The 20,062-nt window shown below is 39.2% G+C and overlaps 1 protein-coding gene across 2 annotated transcripts in view; it reads left to right on the top strand.

Annotated features, from left to right (window-relative positions):
* Nucleotides 1-9,709, top strand: part of LOC109863950 (beta-1,4-glucuronyltransferase 1) — a 29,818-nt gene extending 20,109 nt beyond the window's left edge. For both annotated transcript variants that reach the window (XM_020444661.1, XM_020444662.1), the window contains exon 4: nt 7,541-9,709. In XM_020444661.1, the coding sequence (XP_020300250.1) occupies nt 7,541-7,747 (207 nt within the window). In that variant the 3' untranslated portion in view covers nt 7,748-9,709. The remainder of the gene's footprint in view (nt 1-7,540) is intronic.
* Nucleotides 9,710-20,062: the final 10,353 nt, after the last annotated feature.

The following is a 20,062-nucleotide window of genomic DNA, read 5'->3' as shown; positions in this document are numbered from 1 at the left end:
TTATTGGTCAGGCGAAACTTATAAGTCTTGTCGGACTATCCGACATTACTTAATGGTTATGCAAAAATTATAATTAATGTCGGATTTCTAACAGATTATGTTCACTGACACAACGTTAAAATAAAAACAATAATAGCGTGCGCGTAGCGCGGGCCTGTGTTGTCCTAGCTATATTAAAATGCGATCGGCGGTCGATATATTTTGGAGTTATTACGCAACGACGAATTATTTCGCATCGCATGTGACTCGTTAACGCGCTCACGATTCGGTTCCTTTGATATAATTTATTCCGGCGTAATTCGTCCGATGGCGCGCTGTTAATTTTTGACGTATTGCGCTTTAGCGTCAAATATGATCCGTCGCGTATTTCGTAAATGGATGTTTAATGTGGGATTAAACGATGTTGAATAAGTAAATTTTATTTTATTTCGCATTACGCGCGTGTGTATTTAAATTTGCATCCGTGGCAAAGTGCTCAGTAAATTATCCTGCGAATTCGAATTATCGGCGCGTATATATCGGGCGTCGCGCAGCTTAGCAGCCACGTTTCATAATGTAAATTTTGATAATGGAATAACACAAAAATCTTACTCGCTTTCCGAATATGCGCGCGTGTATCGGCATTATTTCGACGCATCGACGCGTTCAATTATTTCCGCGCATTAACGGCGTCGATTTTTCTCTATCCCGCTAAGCATTTTATCATAATTGAATCGGGAAACGAGAAAGAGATTCTAGTATCGAGTGTTGTACGCGCGCAAGCACACGTCGGCAACGATCCGGTTCTCGATCCAAAGAGTGTTCGTAATTTAGCGGCTAATTCTCTCGTGGAAGATCAATGGCCGCGGCTCGCAGGCACCGTGTGTAACAAGCGACAATTTAAGTGTCTCACAGAATAATGCAAGTGTCTACTCGCGCGAGAAAATCGATCGGCGCGCCAGCCAATATCGCGCAAAGCAGCTGCAAACAGGGGATTATGGCTGTTCAATTGATTGAAGAAAAAAAAAAGGTTGTTTATGTTGTAGTTCTTTTTTGGGAAAGATTACAAATCTTAAATTCATTTGTGAAAGTACACACGGAGATTTACATGTGCTCCCTCGAAACGAACGAGGGTTTGTAACTTCGCTCTTCCCGCCGTCCTTTTAATTCCGTTCCGAGCTTACATCCCTTAATGCCGAGTACGTAAGATAAGTGGAGGCGCCGTGTTCGCGGGGATTTACGTCGACGTGCGATGGCATAAAACTCAATTATCAGATTTTAGCCACGCCGCGCTTACTGCCGCATAGCCAGCATATTACTCGGAGGATGCCATTTGGAAAAATTATACGATCGTGTTTACACCCTCATTCCCTTCTTTCTCTCTCTCCCTCTCCTCTCACCGCTTTATGCATGCGCTGACACGTCTTCACTTTAATGCGTGTCACACTTCTTCGCGCGCTTGTGTTCGACGAAACGCACGCGTCTCTTCATCTGTCTCTTCTCGCGAAACGATTCGATGTTATCCGAAAAGTGCCATTTGCGACTTTTGCGACGGATATAACTGCTTATTCAGCATTTCACGTCACACGATTACGCACGTAGAAAAGTCGCGTCGCCGTGAGAATATGAGATATTCGAATGTGTCGAACTGTCGAAGTTTGCCCGCTATTATATTGATGTTCACATTCGAGAATCGGCACTAACCGAATGAGAGAAAATTTGCGAAAGCGTTAGACTTTCTTCAATCCAACGATTTTATTTGCTGAGCCATACGCTGTTTCGAAATCTCTTATTCGATTGGAGCGAATGTGATTTTATTTTACTTGAAATCGAGTTTACACACATGTGGAGTTTCGTGAGCTAATTTTACCCGGGGGATTATTTCGCGAAGTAGACGCGAGCAAATATTTTGCAGACAAAACCGGTGACCAAATTGAAGAGATCCGTTGCGGCTTGCGCGAACTGGTAGAGACATTGGCACGGGTCTCTCTCGATGAAATTGCGTCAACAAAGCCAAACCGTTGGTACGCGGTGATTTCCGTGAAACGTCCGGAACACGTCGGTATGTAAGGAATTCGCATTCGAGCTATGAAGGTTCTTGAATATCAAAGGGACACTCTGTCTTTGAATTTCGAGCTTGGGGATGCCACGGGATCCTTCCGCAAACGGTGTGGATCGAGTTGTGCACCGTTTGCGTCGGTGCTGATTTTGCCCGATGTAACAACACGGTAATCACATCTAATTTTGCGAGATGCATGACATCAATGCTGGATTACACATTCCGTAGCTCGAAGTGGCAATTGTAATACACTGTGCGCTGTGTCTACACAAGGCACAAGTCCAAATTTAATACTTTGATCTTATTTCATTATAAAAATACATACAACGTAAAATTAATAGAATTTAAAATTTTTTGTTTTATACATTGTCTTTATTTTATTGCATTGTGTAATTTATAATAATGTGTGTGTGTGTGTATTTGAGTGTTTTTTAATTAATATCAAATGTAGTTCAATTGAAATTATACGCGAATATATCATTAAAAAAAATATATTTCAAAGCGCTAGTTTTATTCTTGAAATTGAAATTACAGCGAGAACTATTACAGCGAGAAATCTAGTGTTCACTACAGCAAGCAATATTCGATTTTTATCACGACGACAGAATTGCTTGTTCGGACACAGATGTATTGATTAGCAAAAACGATACTAAAATATGCTGGCTTACATTACATGTTTAATGTTGCACGCGATGTCATGGTTTTTCCGCGCGAAAAATCGGACTGTCGTGACAACGGAATGAAATAAAGAGCTGTCAGCGTAGTCACGATTGTAATGGTCCGCGGCGATGATGGTGACACCGTCCGTTCGATGCCGAAGCGTGAAATTAACCCGAGCGTATTTCCCTCAGGTATCAACCAGGAACGTAAGCTTGTCCCTCGCGCGCGACATGCAATTCCATTTTTGTGGACGGTCGAATTGTACCACGTCCGCGTTCTCGCCGGCTGTGAAATTCTAACTTGCCGTGTGTTTAAAAACACACGCGGCTACATGGACAAGTTAAAAACGTTTCGCTTTGAACCCAAACGCAACAATATTCAGCGAAAACTAATAAAATGTCAAATAAAACTCGCGAGTCGCTTTTATTATTGAAGTGAGGTTCATTAATTATTGCAATATAAAAATTGCGCGCGCACGTATATTCTATAAATTTTATTTCGAAATTATTTAAATTACGTATATAACATAAAAAATGCGTACGTATAGAAAATAACGTTTTATTATCCTTTTTCGTTTTACGATAAAAAGTGCGAATATTTTTCATGTCAAAATGTATCATGTAGGCGCGCGATATTATATTTTACTGATTGTAAAATACTACTACCAGCTGTAATATGTTTTCTGTATGCGACCGCACGTACTTACTACTGTGCGGTCCGATTATCAGACGTGAATGCATAGAGACACGCACACACACTCATAACTAATGCAAATACAAACCGACGCGCTGGTGACCCACTGCAATATTCTGCATTACCATTCGAAAGCCGCAAATGGTTACCTTATCTCTCGTTGAAGCGACAAGCGGTGTATTATTTCCGGCTGTATGAGCCAAATCTGACCATCTCAAAAGAACGACTCTTCTCATCTCTCTCTCTTTCTCTCTCTCTGTGCAGCTATTATAAATGTTCTCACGTTGGAAAGTACTGTGTAATTGTTTTAGAAAAAAGCAAAATTATGAAAAAGTTATTACTTTAAACTTCAGGATCGGGAAGTAATTGTGAAAGTGATATTATTATTGAAATTTTATTCACACCTTTTTTTCATCTCTGTCAATTACTTTGTAACATAAAAAAAGACGTATAAACAACAGTATTTTGAGAAAAAGTTTTTGAAATTTTCTGGCGCTTGTTAAAAGCACCGTATACATGCAAAACGCACACCTAAAATATAGAAAAAATATAAAATTATGTAAATAATATATTTTGTACTTTTTGCGTGTATGTTACTTTCTTCTCCGCTTCCGCATATTCTTGTTTATCCATTTTTTTTATACATGCACATACACACACAGCTCGCTTTTGAGCTCGTCCTTTGAATCTCCGATGGAGAGAGAAATCGAGCGTCGAGTTCCGCAAATTGTTCATCTCGCCGCGGGAAAGTTTTAACGGCCGACCTCGCCGCATCGTTTCGCGTCCTCGAGAGCTTCGACGTAGCATTATGCGTTATCGCGGTTCGCGAAATATATATTCCCTGCTCGGTTGGTCGGCGGTCAATGTTACTTGTGGTGGCTCGCGGAGAGAAAGCGATGGAATTTCAGAGAGCGAGAGAGAGAGAAAGAGAGAGAGAGAGAAAGAGAGAGAGAGAGAGAGAGAGAGAGAGAGAGAGAAGCAAGTTTTACAGAAAGATACGTCTCCGGCTCGCTGCTCGTTTCTCGTTTTCTACATGTGGCCACGTACGTTGCCGCGCGCGTACATATGCATGCATTAATGCCGGCGGTACACATGCATTATCCAATAATCGTCGCGATGACGAAAGTTCCGCGTGCAAACAGAGCGCGCGACGCTGGTATGCATTCGCGAGCAGTATCAGGGGCGCGTGTAAGTTCAGCAAACATCATTACGCCCGCGACTCTGTAACGAATGTGAGGCCGCGGGGTTTGTTAATTAAGAAGATACGTCAGCCCGCGACCGTGTTGTTTAATGCAATCTGTTCCCCGGGAAACCCTCGACAAACAGTCGGTCGTCCGCTCTCCGCAAGCCTGTGCTCCCAGGCGCGTATAGGGAGAGAAAGAGAGAGAGAGAGAGAGAGAGAGAGAGAGAGAAGGAGAGAGAGAGAGAGAGTGAGGCGCACTTTAGCCGCTTCCTCCGCAAGAATGTGATCTGGCCGCGAAACTGAAAGGAATTTATTATCTGTCCAATTAAGACGGATAATTATGCATGCTGTCCGCCGCGCGCGTCGACGCCGCGAGCTTGTTAGTCGCATAACTCACGCGAGGAACGTCGTGTATGTACGCGGTGGAAGCGTTGCAGATCGGGCTCGTATCATTTCTCATTCGCGAACATTTGTATATGCTTTTAAAAATGTGTGAAACCCGTAATTATAATGAACTTTATTATAATGAACTTTTGTCTAAAGCGAGGAGATTTCAGAGAAATAAGCTGTGATACGTGAAAAAAAAAAAAATGTTCAATTAAACTCTGACTTGATTGTGTCTCGAGTGAAAATTGATTACGCGAGACAATTTGTTGTTGACTTGTTAAGTACTTTTATAAAATAATCTATGGTTTTGAACAATCAATGTAAGAGAGGTGTGACGGCGATCCCGTTTGTTCTCCACAACCTCGTTACGTTGCGTAAGCGCTTCGTCATCCTGTCGTGTCGCGTGATATCATGTTAGATGCTTTCGCGGCAATTGTACAGGCAGGAGTCGCCCGAGGAGAAGGGAATCGATGCGGGTTATAAATGAGAGAGCCCCGTCCCGCCAATCGCGGGCATCGTATATGTTTTGGCAGTGTCAGCACTGTAGTCTACGTGACGAATTGTGTGCATCCATCGCGACACGTACATAGCGGAGACAATCCCGGGAGCGTCGCGGCGCCTGTCACACGCATGTCGCGTCGTCGTTACGTATAATTATTCACGGCGTCGCGTCTCCAAGATCTAGAACGCGGCAGATTAGATTCTGTCTATCAATTTCATCCGACGATGTAATCCGCCTCGCAAACGCTATCTCTCGCGGGTTTAACCGCTTCGTCGCATTAACTAACAATATTCCCGCTTCAGAGTCTGTCCGATAATTAAGACCATTATTTGTCATCCGCTCAATGTGCTAATTTTAAGCCTGTCACTTAGGTTCCTAATTCGATATGATCCGCGTGTTTGAACACACTTCGATCGTCATGCATTCACAATGAGTAATGAATATTAATGACATAACATTAATGTTGAAAACTAGAAATTGTTGACTACTTGATTCAAATATTTGCGGTACAGTGACCTGACGATGATTATTTTCCGCTCGTTTTGTCACGAAAATTTGCGCGTCCTAGTTTATTTTTTTTAGTGAAAATTAGATTATCGTATCGTATTTGCGCATTAAAACTGCAGAGCAGAGAATTATGATCGACACAGGATCAATCGTTTGTGAGGAGAAACTTCGGTTGGCACACCTATAGCTGTCGCGGATATTCCGCACATTGTTACGTGCGATTATTCACGAAGACGCATTCAGACCGGAGTAGAGTACGGTCGGACCGGATCTCGTCCGTTAGATCTGTCTGGCTTGTCCCGGCTGGCAAACCGAGGGCGAGATTACGACGCCATCCGCCTTCCTCCTTGCTGTCGCGTTGCTTACGCTGTCGGAAACAGCGGGGCTTCCCGCGAAGATGTCACTATCCGGACGACTATCTGCGGGCGTGTTCCGAAAGCCACTTCCGTCGAAATGGGGTGCGCACGTACGTTCGAAAGTTGGCGAAGCGGCTCGCGCTCATCCGGAAATCTCGCAATGTCATACTTTCGTACAATTTACCTTCGTCGCTAGCAACATATCCGTCGCTGTCCGATACCGCGGAGCTGCATTCAGACGAAATAATTCCCGACGTCGCGCGCCAAGATATATGTATTGTATGATTTATTGAACCTACAATAATTTTTCTTCTCTACGAAAATTTTATTTTACGTTCGAGAGTAATTCGTCACTTTTGTTTTGTTTTGTTTTTTTTTTTTTAATCGATTTTGAGCAAGATTTCTAGAAAAATTCTCATGACGAATTAAGAACGCAATGTAATATTGCGATTCAAATTGTTCATAAGCTTTGTTTTAGTTTGTTTTTAGTAAAAAACAAGTTTATTATATATTTGATTTCTAAACGACGACTACTGAAAAACAATTCTCACGTAGGCGCCGAGAATTTTCTCTCACGCGCGAATAAATGCATCACGACGCATGTTTATATACCGAGATCGCTCGTTCGTGTCAGAACTTAAGCATTTTCTCGGATCGTATTCCGCAAGAACGACAGGCATGCATGCATTCGCATACACGCAACACGCACGCTTCAGACGGAAGGTTTTTACGTAAAAACCTTCGCATTTATTACGTTGCACGCGAGGCGGCAGAATCTGCGCTCTCGCCCGGATTCTCGAACCGGAAACTCTCCGCGGACTACGAAACTCGAAGCGAGCTCGTAAAGAATCTGGGCGCACTCGGTCTCGTCTCGCCCGCGGTTACCGCAAATCGACCTCGGCACAGATTCCTTCGCTATTATATCGCTATATATACACTCGCGCGAATCTGGTCGCGGAAAGCTGATCCACGAACAGCGCGCGATTCCCTCACCATCGTCATATTTCGTGATGAATTCCTGTCTTCCGTATAACTGGCTTTGACGCGATCGTCAAAAAATTGAATCATTTAATATCCAAGGTAGAAAACGCTTGATTAAATCGAATCGCGCGCGCGTTTCGAGTTTTATTTCAATTTTCCTCGAGTTCTTCATTTAATTTCGGACTGCGAAATTGTCCCGTGTTGAACAGCAGCCGTTCGTTTTCTTTTTACAGGTTTACGAGATGTACGTGACGGGTTATCAGTTTAAGGTGCTATCGCCCGTATTTACGGGCCACTGGGGACTGCAGACGAGGAAGAGCAGACCCGCTTGGCGCGAGCGTCAAAACAGTGCCAACAGGAAACAATTCGAGACGTTCAAGAAGGAGGTGTTTGCCCGTTACATGCGAGATCCGTTGAAGATGATGAAGAACGTTAACTGACGAAAGATTCGTCGAGGATCTCGTTGACTCGAGGTTCCTCCTCCTCCGTTTACATTTGTTCTTAGGCTCGACATCGAGAAATCCAGAGAGAAAGAGAGAGAGAAAGAAAATAGAATTTAGGCCTCTGGCTATATCGCTAGTGCTCACCACGTAACGTAGTGGGTAGATTTCAAGTGTGTTTTCTCACGCGATCGAACATGTCAACGAACAATAATATTTTATTTTTAACTATTCTATGTTACTATTTTATAGAAATGTACATAAAAATTTTGTTAACCTCTTTCTCCGACACTGTCAACTTCATCGATCATGGTTTTCAACAAATCGCTCGATATTTTCTTCACTCGTCGGTGCTCATTTGCTCATTGTATTAGGGATAGTATATCTTCGAATCTCTCTATGTTTACACAAAACTGATCGAAATCTCTGACGAACGGCAGAGCCGTTCTTTATCCTTCGTGTGGGAACAATAGCAAACCAGCTGCTCCTCTCCGTTCATCCGTATTAAGCGCAACGGCGGAGTGCGCTTCAGTATGCTCGGGAGAGATGCCACAGATCGAGTAAACGCGATCGGCGGGAATTCGCGCTACTTATCGAACCTTCCGGTTCATCGATTTCGCCAGGCGGAACCGACCGCGTGTGGCCGCCTCTTGTTACTTCCACTCACGATTCCCCAAAGTCATCAGAGACCGCCATGCGGGGATCGAGGAATAAATATCGCCCTGTGAGTTTCGCGGCACGTACTCGCGCACGAAGGAGCGGGAAAACGAGGGCGTAGGAAGGGAGGGGGGGATCTTAAGTGAGCGTACCTCGTTAGCTGTCTGGGGGGCTTAAGAGAGGGTGGCGTTTAAATCCAAAATCGATACTTCGCTTGACACGGGCGTAGCGCGCCGCACATAAAATAACAAACGGCATAAACAGTCTCTGTGTCATATATAGTTATTACGGCGTTGCGCAGAAAGAAATATTGCGAATGACAAATAAGGTGTCTCAGGTGCAGTTCCTTTTATCGAGACGGGTTATTTGAAATGATATGTGGAAATTGAACTCTTTCAAAAGCGGCTTGGTGGAGTTCTTTTACAAAAATCTTTAATTTAAAATTGAACCGTAAAACTGCACGGACAATAACGGACAGTAATAAAACTCTTCAAGAAACTTAAATTTTAATTAAGAAGTTTAATTCAAAAAGCCTGATCGGACATAATTAATTATTTTGACAAGTGTGTTCGTCGGTTAAGTCCAAGTTATAGTAAGAAACACTTTCTATAGATAGAAAAATATGAAAAAAGGGAACATAAAAAATATTTTCTATAAAGTCGCGTGAAAAATAAATAGAAACTGATATCGCATCGCATCGAAGATTGATCGCGCTCAATCGTTAGAAAATCGACGATATTTGTGATGATGATATTTATCTCGTGTAATGTTTTCATCACAAGCTGCTCGAGACGGAACGCGCGTTATGTTCCTGCGTTGCACCGTCGTTTGCTTTGCGAACTTACAGGATTAATTATACAGGGCGAGGTGTTTCGAGGTGTTTGCAGACACACGGATGTGTGGCCTCCATTTGCTCGCGCGCTGTGCAAGCCCAACAGCGACAACGATTGCTCAATAAATATCGCCACCGGCAACGTTTCATCTAATTAAATCTTAGAAAGACGTAAATCTCATTTTCTCTTTTAATTGACATGGCGCGGTTTCTCGGATCGTTCGAAAGTTGTTTTACTGTGTTAAACAAAGCTCTCATCACTCGATCATGCTCTAAGAATATAAGAATATCGTATATGGGACGAAAAATTCTGAGATTTTTATAAATGATATTCTACAAATAAAAAAAAATAAAAAAACATATCGTGTGATGACTGCCAATGTCAGTTAAAAGACAAAACGTCGATGTTTAGTTTAAGACAGAGTTACATTTATATTGTAATGTTTTTACTGATAGATGTGTATTGAAATATAGTTTAGGGTGTTGTGAAATAAAATTAAATATAATTAAAAAAAAAATGCGACATTTGTATTGTTGTCTCTTTTATTCTTGCGATAAATTCCCTTTGTCAGCGAATTCTAGAAAATTGTGTTACGACGTATTTCAAATATTTTATCGTCTTATCAAAAACATGAAATTTAGTTTCTTTTTTTTTTATATACACTTTCTCGTGCTATTGTTTTCGTCTTGAAGATGACGATCGCATCCCTCGGTCCTCATTGTCGTTGCGTGAGATAACACCCGCAACTCCACCTATTTTCATTCCCCTCTGATTCAGAGAATAATCCGATTAAGTACCGCACTATTGCGCCTCTCTCGCAAACTCGAACGCGTCATTTTTTTCACGGTTATCTCGAACGATCCCGCGAACGTTCGCCAGTTAACTCGAATCGCGGATACAATAGCCGACAGTAAAAAGTATACATATAGCCGGGGGACGGGATGAAAATGCTAACGATCGGGCGGTTTCACGGCGCATTCCAGAGCGCGGCTGCATGGCGCCAGGTTGCGGCTCGTAGGGCACGTTTTATCGTGTTACCGCGGTTGCATCGCGTGTCAGAGGTGTCGACTTCGAGTGCATCGGAACCTCTGAGTATACTGTAAAGGAATATGAGGACACGTGCGTCGACTACACACGATGGCACGAAAACGGGATCGCATTTTTGGTATAGATTTTCCAACGAATTTTGCATGTGTGGGGGAACTCGATTTTATCCGAGTAAAAATATCAAGAGAATTTGCGCGAGATTATTGATCGCAACTTTGGTATATTTAATATTAGATTGTTGTATAATTAACATTTGCACACAAGCGCGCGAAGCTTTTTTTATACATAAGAAACTCATAAACTCGCGCACAGCTCATTTCGTTCATTTTGCTTTCAAATTCGAAAATGTTTGCCTAAAAATTATTCACCGAAATCGCTGATAAAAGATCGCGATTCGAATTTCGACAAACTGTCTCGAAGATAATCTAGATTGTCCGGAATATTCTGTGCATGCGGAGATACATGACTGTTATGTCGATCGGCTCCGTCACACGTAACTTCCAGAATACATTTTTACCTGACGCCGTTTATCACGATCTCAATTTCAATGCGAGCGCATTTGTATGAGGCTGTTTTGACAATTCGAAGAAAAACGTTGTATAGAATATGTGCATTTCGCGACATTTTTCCATTTCATAGTTTTCCGTACATCATCGAGAGAAACACGATAGAAATTCTCATATCTACGACTATGCATTCGCGGTGACTTAACGCTTAAGCCCGAGATATAAAACCGTTCCCTCGGCTTTTTCCGCGATCGTTTCGATTTAGTAAAGTTTGCTTACGATCGCGCGCGCGCACACACATACATACACACACATACACACATATCGTATCTCGTTATAAAAGATAGCAAAAGATGCGCGCGAAAATCCTGTGTAGTCATCGTCGTCAAAGTCGACGGTGCTGTTATCGTCGTTATCGCTTCTTGTTGGACCAACGGATCCATAGTATACGAATGCGCTATCCCTGGAACTGTTGTTAAAGGATTACCGGGTGCGAGAAAGCGGAAGTCCCTTAAAAAGGAAAAAATGCGGATTTATTCAGCTAGCAGCCGGCCGAACGCAGCGAGGATAGGGAGGATTCTACCGCGTCATATGTATACGATTCATGTACACGTATCGTTGCGTATGTATATATCTCTTTGCCGCTTACATCTGCTGTTAATCCCAGAGCGAATTTCTTGAAAATGCGTCGCGCGCGTGCGCGCCTCGGTTCAAGTATAATATATTCCAGCGCGAAATGTTAAAGCTCTCATTGTATATTCAACGCCACTTGTGCAAGGTTTATGCTATTTCTCATAAATAATCATAAGAGCGCAAAAGCGCAGTTCTAATTGCGCGATGTATCGCGTCGATTGGGATGCAAGATCGATGAAAAGTTTAATTTTAATGAGTTAACTCGCGCACACACATGCAAATTAAGTCCTGATATCGGTGACCGCGTTTGTTTTTGCAGAACAAAAAATGACAAGAAATATGATATAATTTTATAACAATTTTTTTCTAAAATAATAGTATTTTGCCAATCTTGTTCGAGATCGATCGCAAAGAAAACAAAGAAACAAAACAAAATCTCTAAAGAGAGCACGCAAGACATCATGCGCTCGAGATGGCGAGACTCGCGATCGAATTCTATTTCTTACACTTTGTCAGGTGTTTGACGCTTGGCTAAATTCGCTTATCCGCGCTGTCGCGCGAATCTACGGTGCGAGAACAAGTTCCGGACGCGCAGATTGCGCCGCCTCGGCGCGACGCTTCTAAGTTCCGCCTCGTAAAAGCGGAAAATCTCGTCCGCTGGCAGACGTAAAATTCCCAGTTGTCCGGATCTTCGTCCGAGGAGTTCGAAGTTTGCTCAGTTACAGTATTTTGTCGCGTACAGTACTCGTCGCCGTTTCACGTCGGCGAATTTCACGTGATTAATAACGAGATGAGAAGTTCGTACGAAGACGAATCGATAGACAGAAGCTAGCGTGTCGCGATCCGATGTTACTGTAATTACAGTTTTTGCCCGATTAAGATGTCACGTGTGTTATACGCAGTACTCCTGTAACGCTAAGCGAGCGTTCGCTAACTAACTGGTAACACCGGTAGTCGCTGTTCCCATCTAACGTCGCCTAATACGGGGACGAGTCTAATCCCGTCTGATCTTGAATAATCTGAACTAATCTCGTGCAATCTAACGGCAGCTTTCGGCGCCGGCTACGAGCGCGAGTGGAATAGGTCCGTTTTCAATTAGAGGGAACATTTTGCTGATGGCATCTCCTCCTCCTTCTCCTACGGCCGCCTTCTCGTTCGGGCTAGATATCTGCCGAAACTTCGTGCAGATACGGAAGGTGAGGCTTACGGATACGGAGATGCCGGTGGGAATCTGTCAGTATGAGCAATCTCCATAGATAATCGGCCGGATTATGCAACTAGGATCAGGATTTTCTACAATACGTGCGCGCCCGCGTAAACTTTCCTTGCGGATTTGTAACGTGATTAAATTTTCAGCGCGGTCACGACCGCGAGCCGTTTCGTTCTCTCTTAGTCAACTTAGAAATTTACCGTTTATTTCTGTGGTCTTCAAAACTCTACGGTATAGATTGTACAAAATTTGCGCGCAAAAAGCCATGTCCATTTGGAAATTGCCGTTCATCAATTTAAACCTTCCTCGAGGAAAACAAACCGAGATCGAAATGGAATGTCAAGTTGACGTTTTGACGTACACCGCGTGCATTGTTCGAGCAAGTTTTTGTACCACGAGCAGAAAGTCGTTCCTGATTGCTAACGGTATATACAACGCGGCAATATATACATGCGCTATTTTTGTCTCAACTCGCGGCGCATTTCCGCAACATTGCGGCGTGCATTCATACGCGCGTGCAATCAATCGCGGACTTTTATAAAGTACCGCGAATATAAGATTTAAAATAATCTTGATAAGAAAAAAAATGTCTTTTTATATATTTTTAATGTATCTTTATAATTATTAAATAGATCATTTATTTGCGACAAAATGCTGAGAGAGAAAGTGACGATTCACTGTAATGTAAGTTGCAGAAAAGCTTTTGACGCGCTCGTTAGCGATAACATCATTCGCGGCGCGTCGTTTGAGAATGTCGATGGGCGACGCTCATTCGAGACATGACGAGAAGATGGCAAAGAGACGGAGTCACAATATGATACGACACTTCGTTACTTGTCGACGTGACGTCGGTTCTCCGCGCGCTATCAACAGCCGCTCCGGGCGACTTCGGAGCGCGTTCAACTTGCTTGCGCGACACCGCGCGTCTCGGAACGTCGAAAATTTTGAAGATCTAACGCGGGCGCGCAACGACCGAACTTTTTGAAGCCGCGATAGCAGACACGAACTTGGCACTTCGCGTCTCGAGAGAAGTTCGGCTGTTCTTCCGTACGCGAAAGCCAAGACGAAGAAGCGGCGCGTGCTATCTTGTCCGCCACTTCTTAATCGAAATATGTATATTCACACGCTGTCGTCGCTCCGGCGAGTGCGCGCTTCACAAAGTATCTCATCCTCGTAAATATCTTTACCTTTTCTAGACAAGAATTTTCATAAGAGCAAACGCGCGCGCGTCGGATATACATATATGTATGTATAAATACAGAAAATATTTACAAAATTTATGTACATATGTAATATATAAATATTTTAATTTTAAATTGGAATCTCTCATATATATATATATATATATATATATATATTGTTCTACGCTTCTTAAATACGATAGAAGAACCAATGCTATTGCGAAGCGAAATCTGATAGCTTAAAAAGACGAAGAAAACAGTACTGTTATTTTAACACGTGGCTATAGAAAACTCAAGTGAAAGAAGACTCTACTTTAATTTATTTCCGTAATCCGTTTTCTAAACCGTGGCTTATTTTCCACGAGCAGCACCTGCGCACCCAATCGTGCATGTCTGCAGTTGCACAATCTCCTTCGCTCTTTTACATTAATTTATCGCATCCGCCCGAAGTGCGCGATTCGATTTTCGCAAGGTCGTCTCCCCGTGATTCGCAAGCTCGTCGTCCGTTTTCTCCGCTGGATTTTGAGTGTCAAATATTTGCGGAGAGCCTGGCGAGGGGAAACGGCCACGGATCCCCTCATCTAGATTTTGCGGGGATGCGGGTGATCAAAAGTTTCTCGACGAGGAAGGAGGGGACGACAAGGGAACGAGACGCGTGGCGAAACGAGACGTCGCGACGGCTGTGCGCCGTCCTGCACGAGGGCCGGTAGGCACTTTGAGGAGGAGAATCGTTTTGTAATTGATAGGAGTGTTTGTTCGCGTTTGTAAATACCATTCCATTAGTGCTGCCGCGAGCACGAACTACACGAACTTTGGCGCGCACGCCGAAGTTTCGCGTTTCCCCGGAGCCGCTTCAGCCGGAAGTACGTTTAATCGGGCCGTCGCTGTTTGTTCCCTCTCTTCCCCCTCGGTGTCATAACACTTCGCGAATACTATAGTGCATAGGTTTGATGCATCATGCGCACTATTTCGATAGCTTTGAGAAATTTATCCAGATTATGCTTGTCATCTCAAAACAATTGTTTTTATGACTTGGAAATTTCGCGATCGAAATACTTTAACACGATTATTAAATAATTCAACTTTATTATTATAATCAACTTTATCATTATAAACGTCAATTAAAGTTAAGTAACATGTAATAGACATAAGAGAAAGAAATTTTACGTAATTAATCTGAGAAATTATAGTAGAAAAATTTAAAACTCTTTTTTATGTTATGTAATTACGTAATATATTTAAAAGGCAATTTATGTTGCTATGATTTTTATGTAGTAGAAGCCAGATTAAAAAAGAACAAGTCTTGTGTATTATAGATTAAATAATCTGTGTGTACGTAGACATATCAATTACACAGTTACAATGTACAGATATGTAATACGTACCACAAAGGGATGGATTGCGGTGGTAATCACAGTTCAATAAGCATAACGCGCTGATGCACACGCTGATGTGTGTAATGTAGTTTCATTGATAAATTACATTAATTATGCAAGTGGCTTATAAAATTTTCGATGTGATCGTAAAATTTTTTGTGAACTTTATCGAGCATTACATAAACGCGAGGTATCACGTTTTTCTTTGCAGCGATATACTAATAATTGCTAACATTATTGAAATATGAGAAAACATATCTTTTACAAAGAATAAAAGTAGATAGAATAAAACTAGTTGTAAGTACATTGCACATTATATTCAAACTACGTCTTGAATTATGCTTGTTGATTTTCATTTTCGCAAACAACAAATACGCAATTTTGTTCACGCAATTTTGGACCTGCAGGCAAGAACGTCATTTAGATCCGAATTTTACGATTGATCACGGAGCCTCGTCTTTTGTCACGTTCCACAGCTCTGGTTCTTTCAAAAGAAAACCAGATCCTCAGATACGGGTTCTCTTTTGATTGAAATTGATGAAATTCCATTTCCACGGAATTTCGCGTAATTCCTTCGAAGCACTACGTCGCGTATACGTTCCGAGCAGTGAGAAAGAGGCATCAGTCTCTCTATTCCTGTTATTTTCTCGAGATGATGCGAGATATGAGTAATATCCACTTTTTGATTCTTCGACTCGTTTTCTTTTTCTTTTGATTTACGTGTCTTCAGTTTCTAACACGAATAGTTTACTTTTGGCGCGTAACGCGTAATGTCCTTTCACCGAATCTTAGTGGCTGTCAGTAATATCACAAACTTCTTCTTCAACTCTCACGGCATTGGTCGCGATACTGTTATTTCCCCCACGTGTAAATTTGAATACACAAACAAAGCTGACGCGTGCGCGCTACTTACAGATTACAACATGTTTGTCACTTTTGTGTGATTTTCGTTGGTGTGATCATACGATAACGTGCAATCGTGCGACGCGAATCGATACTGCTAATGTAGTATCATATCAAAAGACAAGAATAAACACATTTTACAATTTAAGATTGCCGGTGATTACATAGTGCAAGTTTCCTATTAAACGTTCAATAAAAGAAGAAGATGATGCGTTTCTCGACCTACTGTATCATAGTCATGATGGTCTCTTTATATTACCTATTTCAAAAAGTTCCTTATACTGAAAGCGAAATGCATGAAAACAATACGGTAACTATATGATTTTTTTCTATTAAGAAAATATGTACAAATAATAAAGTAATGATTTTTCAAATGTATTTTTATTTTAAGTTAAAGTATCTGTTGAAAAGGAGTTCTAGAGTAATCCAAGAATTTGCACAAGGTGAAATTCCAACTGAAGTTGTATTTGAATCGATCTGGCAAGCTCTAGTAAAATTATGGTCTGTTTATATATGGCTTATTTTTGGATCGTGGTTTATTCTTTTCTTAATAGTTTTGGATTATTCCATTAGAAGATATATCCAGAATAATAGAGAAAGAATGATTTTTGTAGGAGAATTTCATTAAATACGTTTTAATGACATTAATTTCTCCTAATTATCAATTCAATTAAAATTATTTCTGAGTTTTGCAAGTACACTATTGAATCTTACAAGAATCTTAAATTGGAAACATATATTTAAAACGTATATGAGAAAAATAATGATGTAAACTACATTTAATAGTGTATATGACTTTTTAAGTCAATAGAGTACCTGTTGACGTGACTTAAATATTGCTATTACTGTAATACATATGAAATATTCTCTAGAAATGTTAGGTTAGAAAAGCGGATTTTCTATTCACAAATACGTATTTACGATGCCGTCATTAACTCTTATTTTGTACACGACTGAAAAAATATTAGGAACAAGATATTTTCGTTAGATTTAAATGCTAAATTTTATTTACCTTGATATTGGAAACTTTAGAATGCGTTATATATATTATCTTACGTACTATTTACTACATATATTAGTAAATACTGTATATCAGATAGAAAGCACTGATCACGAGATTGACCTATTGTTATCTTCGACATTCGTCCGACACTTTTGTAACTTCAACAAACAAGTCTATCTACGTGTATATTCATCAGACGTTTTGTATACTTATGTTTTGATGTACAACCAAACGTTTAAAGTGCATTTTATTTCAAATATTATTGATGTAAGAGTAATCGTTTTAAGTTTTCTTTTTTACTTTTGCCAAACAAAATATTGGCTTTTACCTCTAAATATTTTTACTAGAACTAGTTTTTACATAAGAAATGTTAGATATGTGTATATATATAATTGTATAAATTAGAAGTTACTATTCGTCACTAGATAACTTCTAATTATACATAAAGTATATATATATAAATATATTCACTTTATAAACTTAATTTTGTTCTAAAAAAAAACAAAGCTTTATGTAAATCAAATTTTATTTTACAAGTTTTATTTGTCTGATAATAAATTACAAGCTAATATTTTTTTGTCATTAAAAACGTATATAATGTTTTGTTAAACACTTTCAGTTTGAGTCTTATAACAATTATGTAATGGTATATATGTTGATACCACGTTGAACTGATGTGTTTTAATAAAAAAAAGTGTTGCTACCATATTGTACGATAAGCAGTATTAGTTTGTCGTGAAACATATATCTGCTTCAGAATAATCTTTACAATTAGAGAATATGTAAATAAACTGAGTGTAACTAAGTTGTGCATAAACTTTTATGTTTAATCTTTTCCTTTCTTACTCATTCTCTTTCTCTTAATTTATTAACAATCACAAAAACTTTTGTTATATATATCCAAGCTATCACAAATCTACAATTTTATTTTTTCCATATTTTTATCGATATAAATCTCAGAAACAAATGTTTTGAATATACACACACATACCTATATTACATGTACGGAAAAGTTTTTAACACTAAGAGTGTCTTTTAAAAAATATATTTTTTGTTTCAACTTTTACAATATATACATAAGCGTAAAAAAAATAAATACTACGCAAGAAAAAGTTTAATAAAAGAGCGAAACATAGAAAGCTTGATGTTACTGGACTTCAAAAGTTCTTCTATTCAGTCAAAATGATCGTTTAGTGTTTAGATATAAAACTATATGAAGAGACTTTCGATTCCCCGACAACGTTTTTTTCTTCTTTCGATTTACGTGTATTCAGTCTGTAACATAGACAATTTAATTTTAAGACGAGACGCTATCGTATCTTTAACCGAATCTTACGCTGTCAGCGATTGCACGAACTCTTTTCTTCAGCTCTCACGGTATTGGTTGCGGTATTATTTATCTCTCTACATAAATTTAAATACACAAATAAAGGTAACGCATGCGCGTTAAACTACAGAGTAACGTGTTTGTCACCTTAGTATATTGCTTTTTGTTATTATGCTCATACGAAAACGTGCAATCGTGCGACGCGAATCGTTACCACTGTGAGAAATACAAAGATAAGCACACTTTACATTTTAACATTGCCACTGATTAATACATATTGCAAGTGTCTTAAAAAACAATCAATAAACTAAGATGTTTAGACGTCTCATGATCATGATAATTACATTCTTGATAATCATATTGTGCTTTAGTTTTGGTATTTATTTGACTTTTAAGTTTGAAGTAATTATATATAAGAGTACAGTATATGTATATAAACATCTCCAGAAGGTAATTACATTAATTTTTACTAATTTCAAGATATACGTAGATAATATTTTTTTAAGAGTATGTTTTTTATAAGTTGATAGAATATCTAATGAATGGGAGTTATAAAATATTTCAAGCAGTTGTTCAAAATGAAATATTCTTGGAAAATGAAAGTGGAATTACACTAGTGAAAGTTTCCTTGCATGGAACAAAACTCATTTGGCTCGGTGCTTGTGTAATACCGTTTTTGTTCTTGATATATATGTTATATTTTTTCTAAAATAAAATTGAAATATTTTTTAGAATGTAAGTTCTTTTGTGTATCAAGTCGATTAGAATTATTTTCGAGTTCAACAATTACATTATCGAATCATACGATAGCCTTAGATTTAAAGCAGTTTTTTTAAAACGTAAGTGAAAAAAATAATGACGTATAAACAACTACATATAATAATACGTATAATAATGATTTTACTATATGTAATAATGATTTTAATGTGACTTAATTATTGCTATACTGTAATATGTACACGTACAATATTTGTCTTGAAACGGAGCTTAGAAAAATATTTATATTCACAAATGTGTATTTACGATGCCGTCATTGACTCTTATTTTGTACAAATGAAATAATATAAACAGGCAATCCTATTAGACTTTATTATTTTTTTTTTTTTTGTATATTTAATTTAATCTTGATATTGGAAAAGTAAAATGAAATAGTATATTATCACATACTATTTAATACGTTTATTAATAAATAACATATGTCAGATATAAAGCAGTGACGGTTAATCTATCGTTATCTTTTACACCAAATGACACTCATACTACAATTTTATTTCAGTAATTAATTCTATCTATAATCATCGGATTTTTTATATACTCTTGTTCTAATGTATCTTAAAAAACAAAAAATATTTAGTGACGAATCGGTCAAAAGATATCTAGTAATCGGAGACAAACAACCTTGCAATCGTTACTCAAATCACTGTATTGAACAATTATGTTATTTATATAATTGACTATAGTTGAGAAAAACATTGTAGATGCAAACATTTAAAATACTATTTTAGTATCTTACTGATTTCAATATAAAATTAACGGAACGTTTTAATTTTTTAATTTTAGTTTTGAGTCAGTGAACAAAATATTTTACATGTGTCCTTGCTTTTTAATATTTTACTATAACTAGATTTTACGTAAAAAA

Source organism: Pseudomyrmex gracilis, unplaced genomic scaffold (assembly GCF_002006095.1).
Source record: "Pseudomyrmex gracilis isolate BER0280 unplaced genomic scaffold, ASM200609v1 scaffold_15, whole genome shotgun sequence".
Lineage (NCBI taxonomy): Eukaryota > Metazoa > Arthropoda > Insecta > Hymenoptera > Formicidae > Pseudomyrmex > Pseudomyrmex gracilis.
This window is presented reverse-complemented; position numbering and strand designations above follow the sequence as displayed.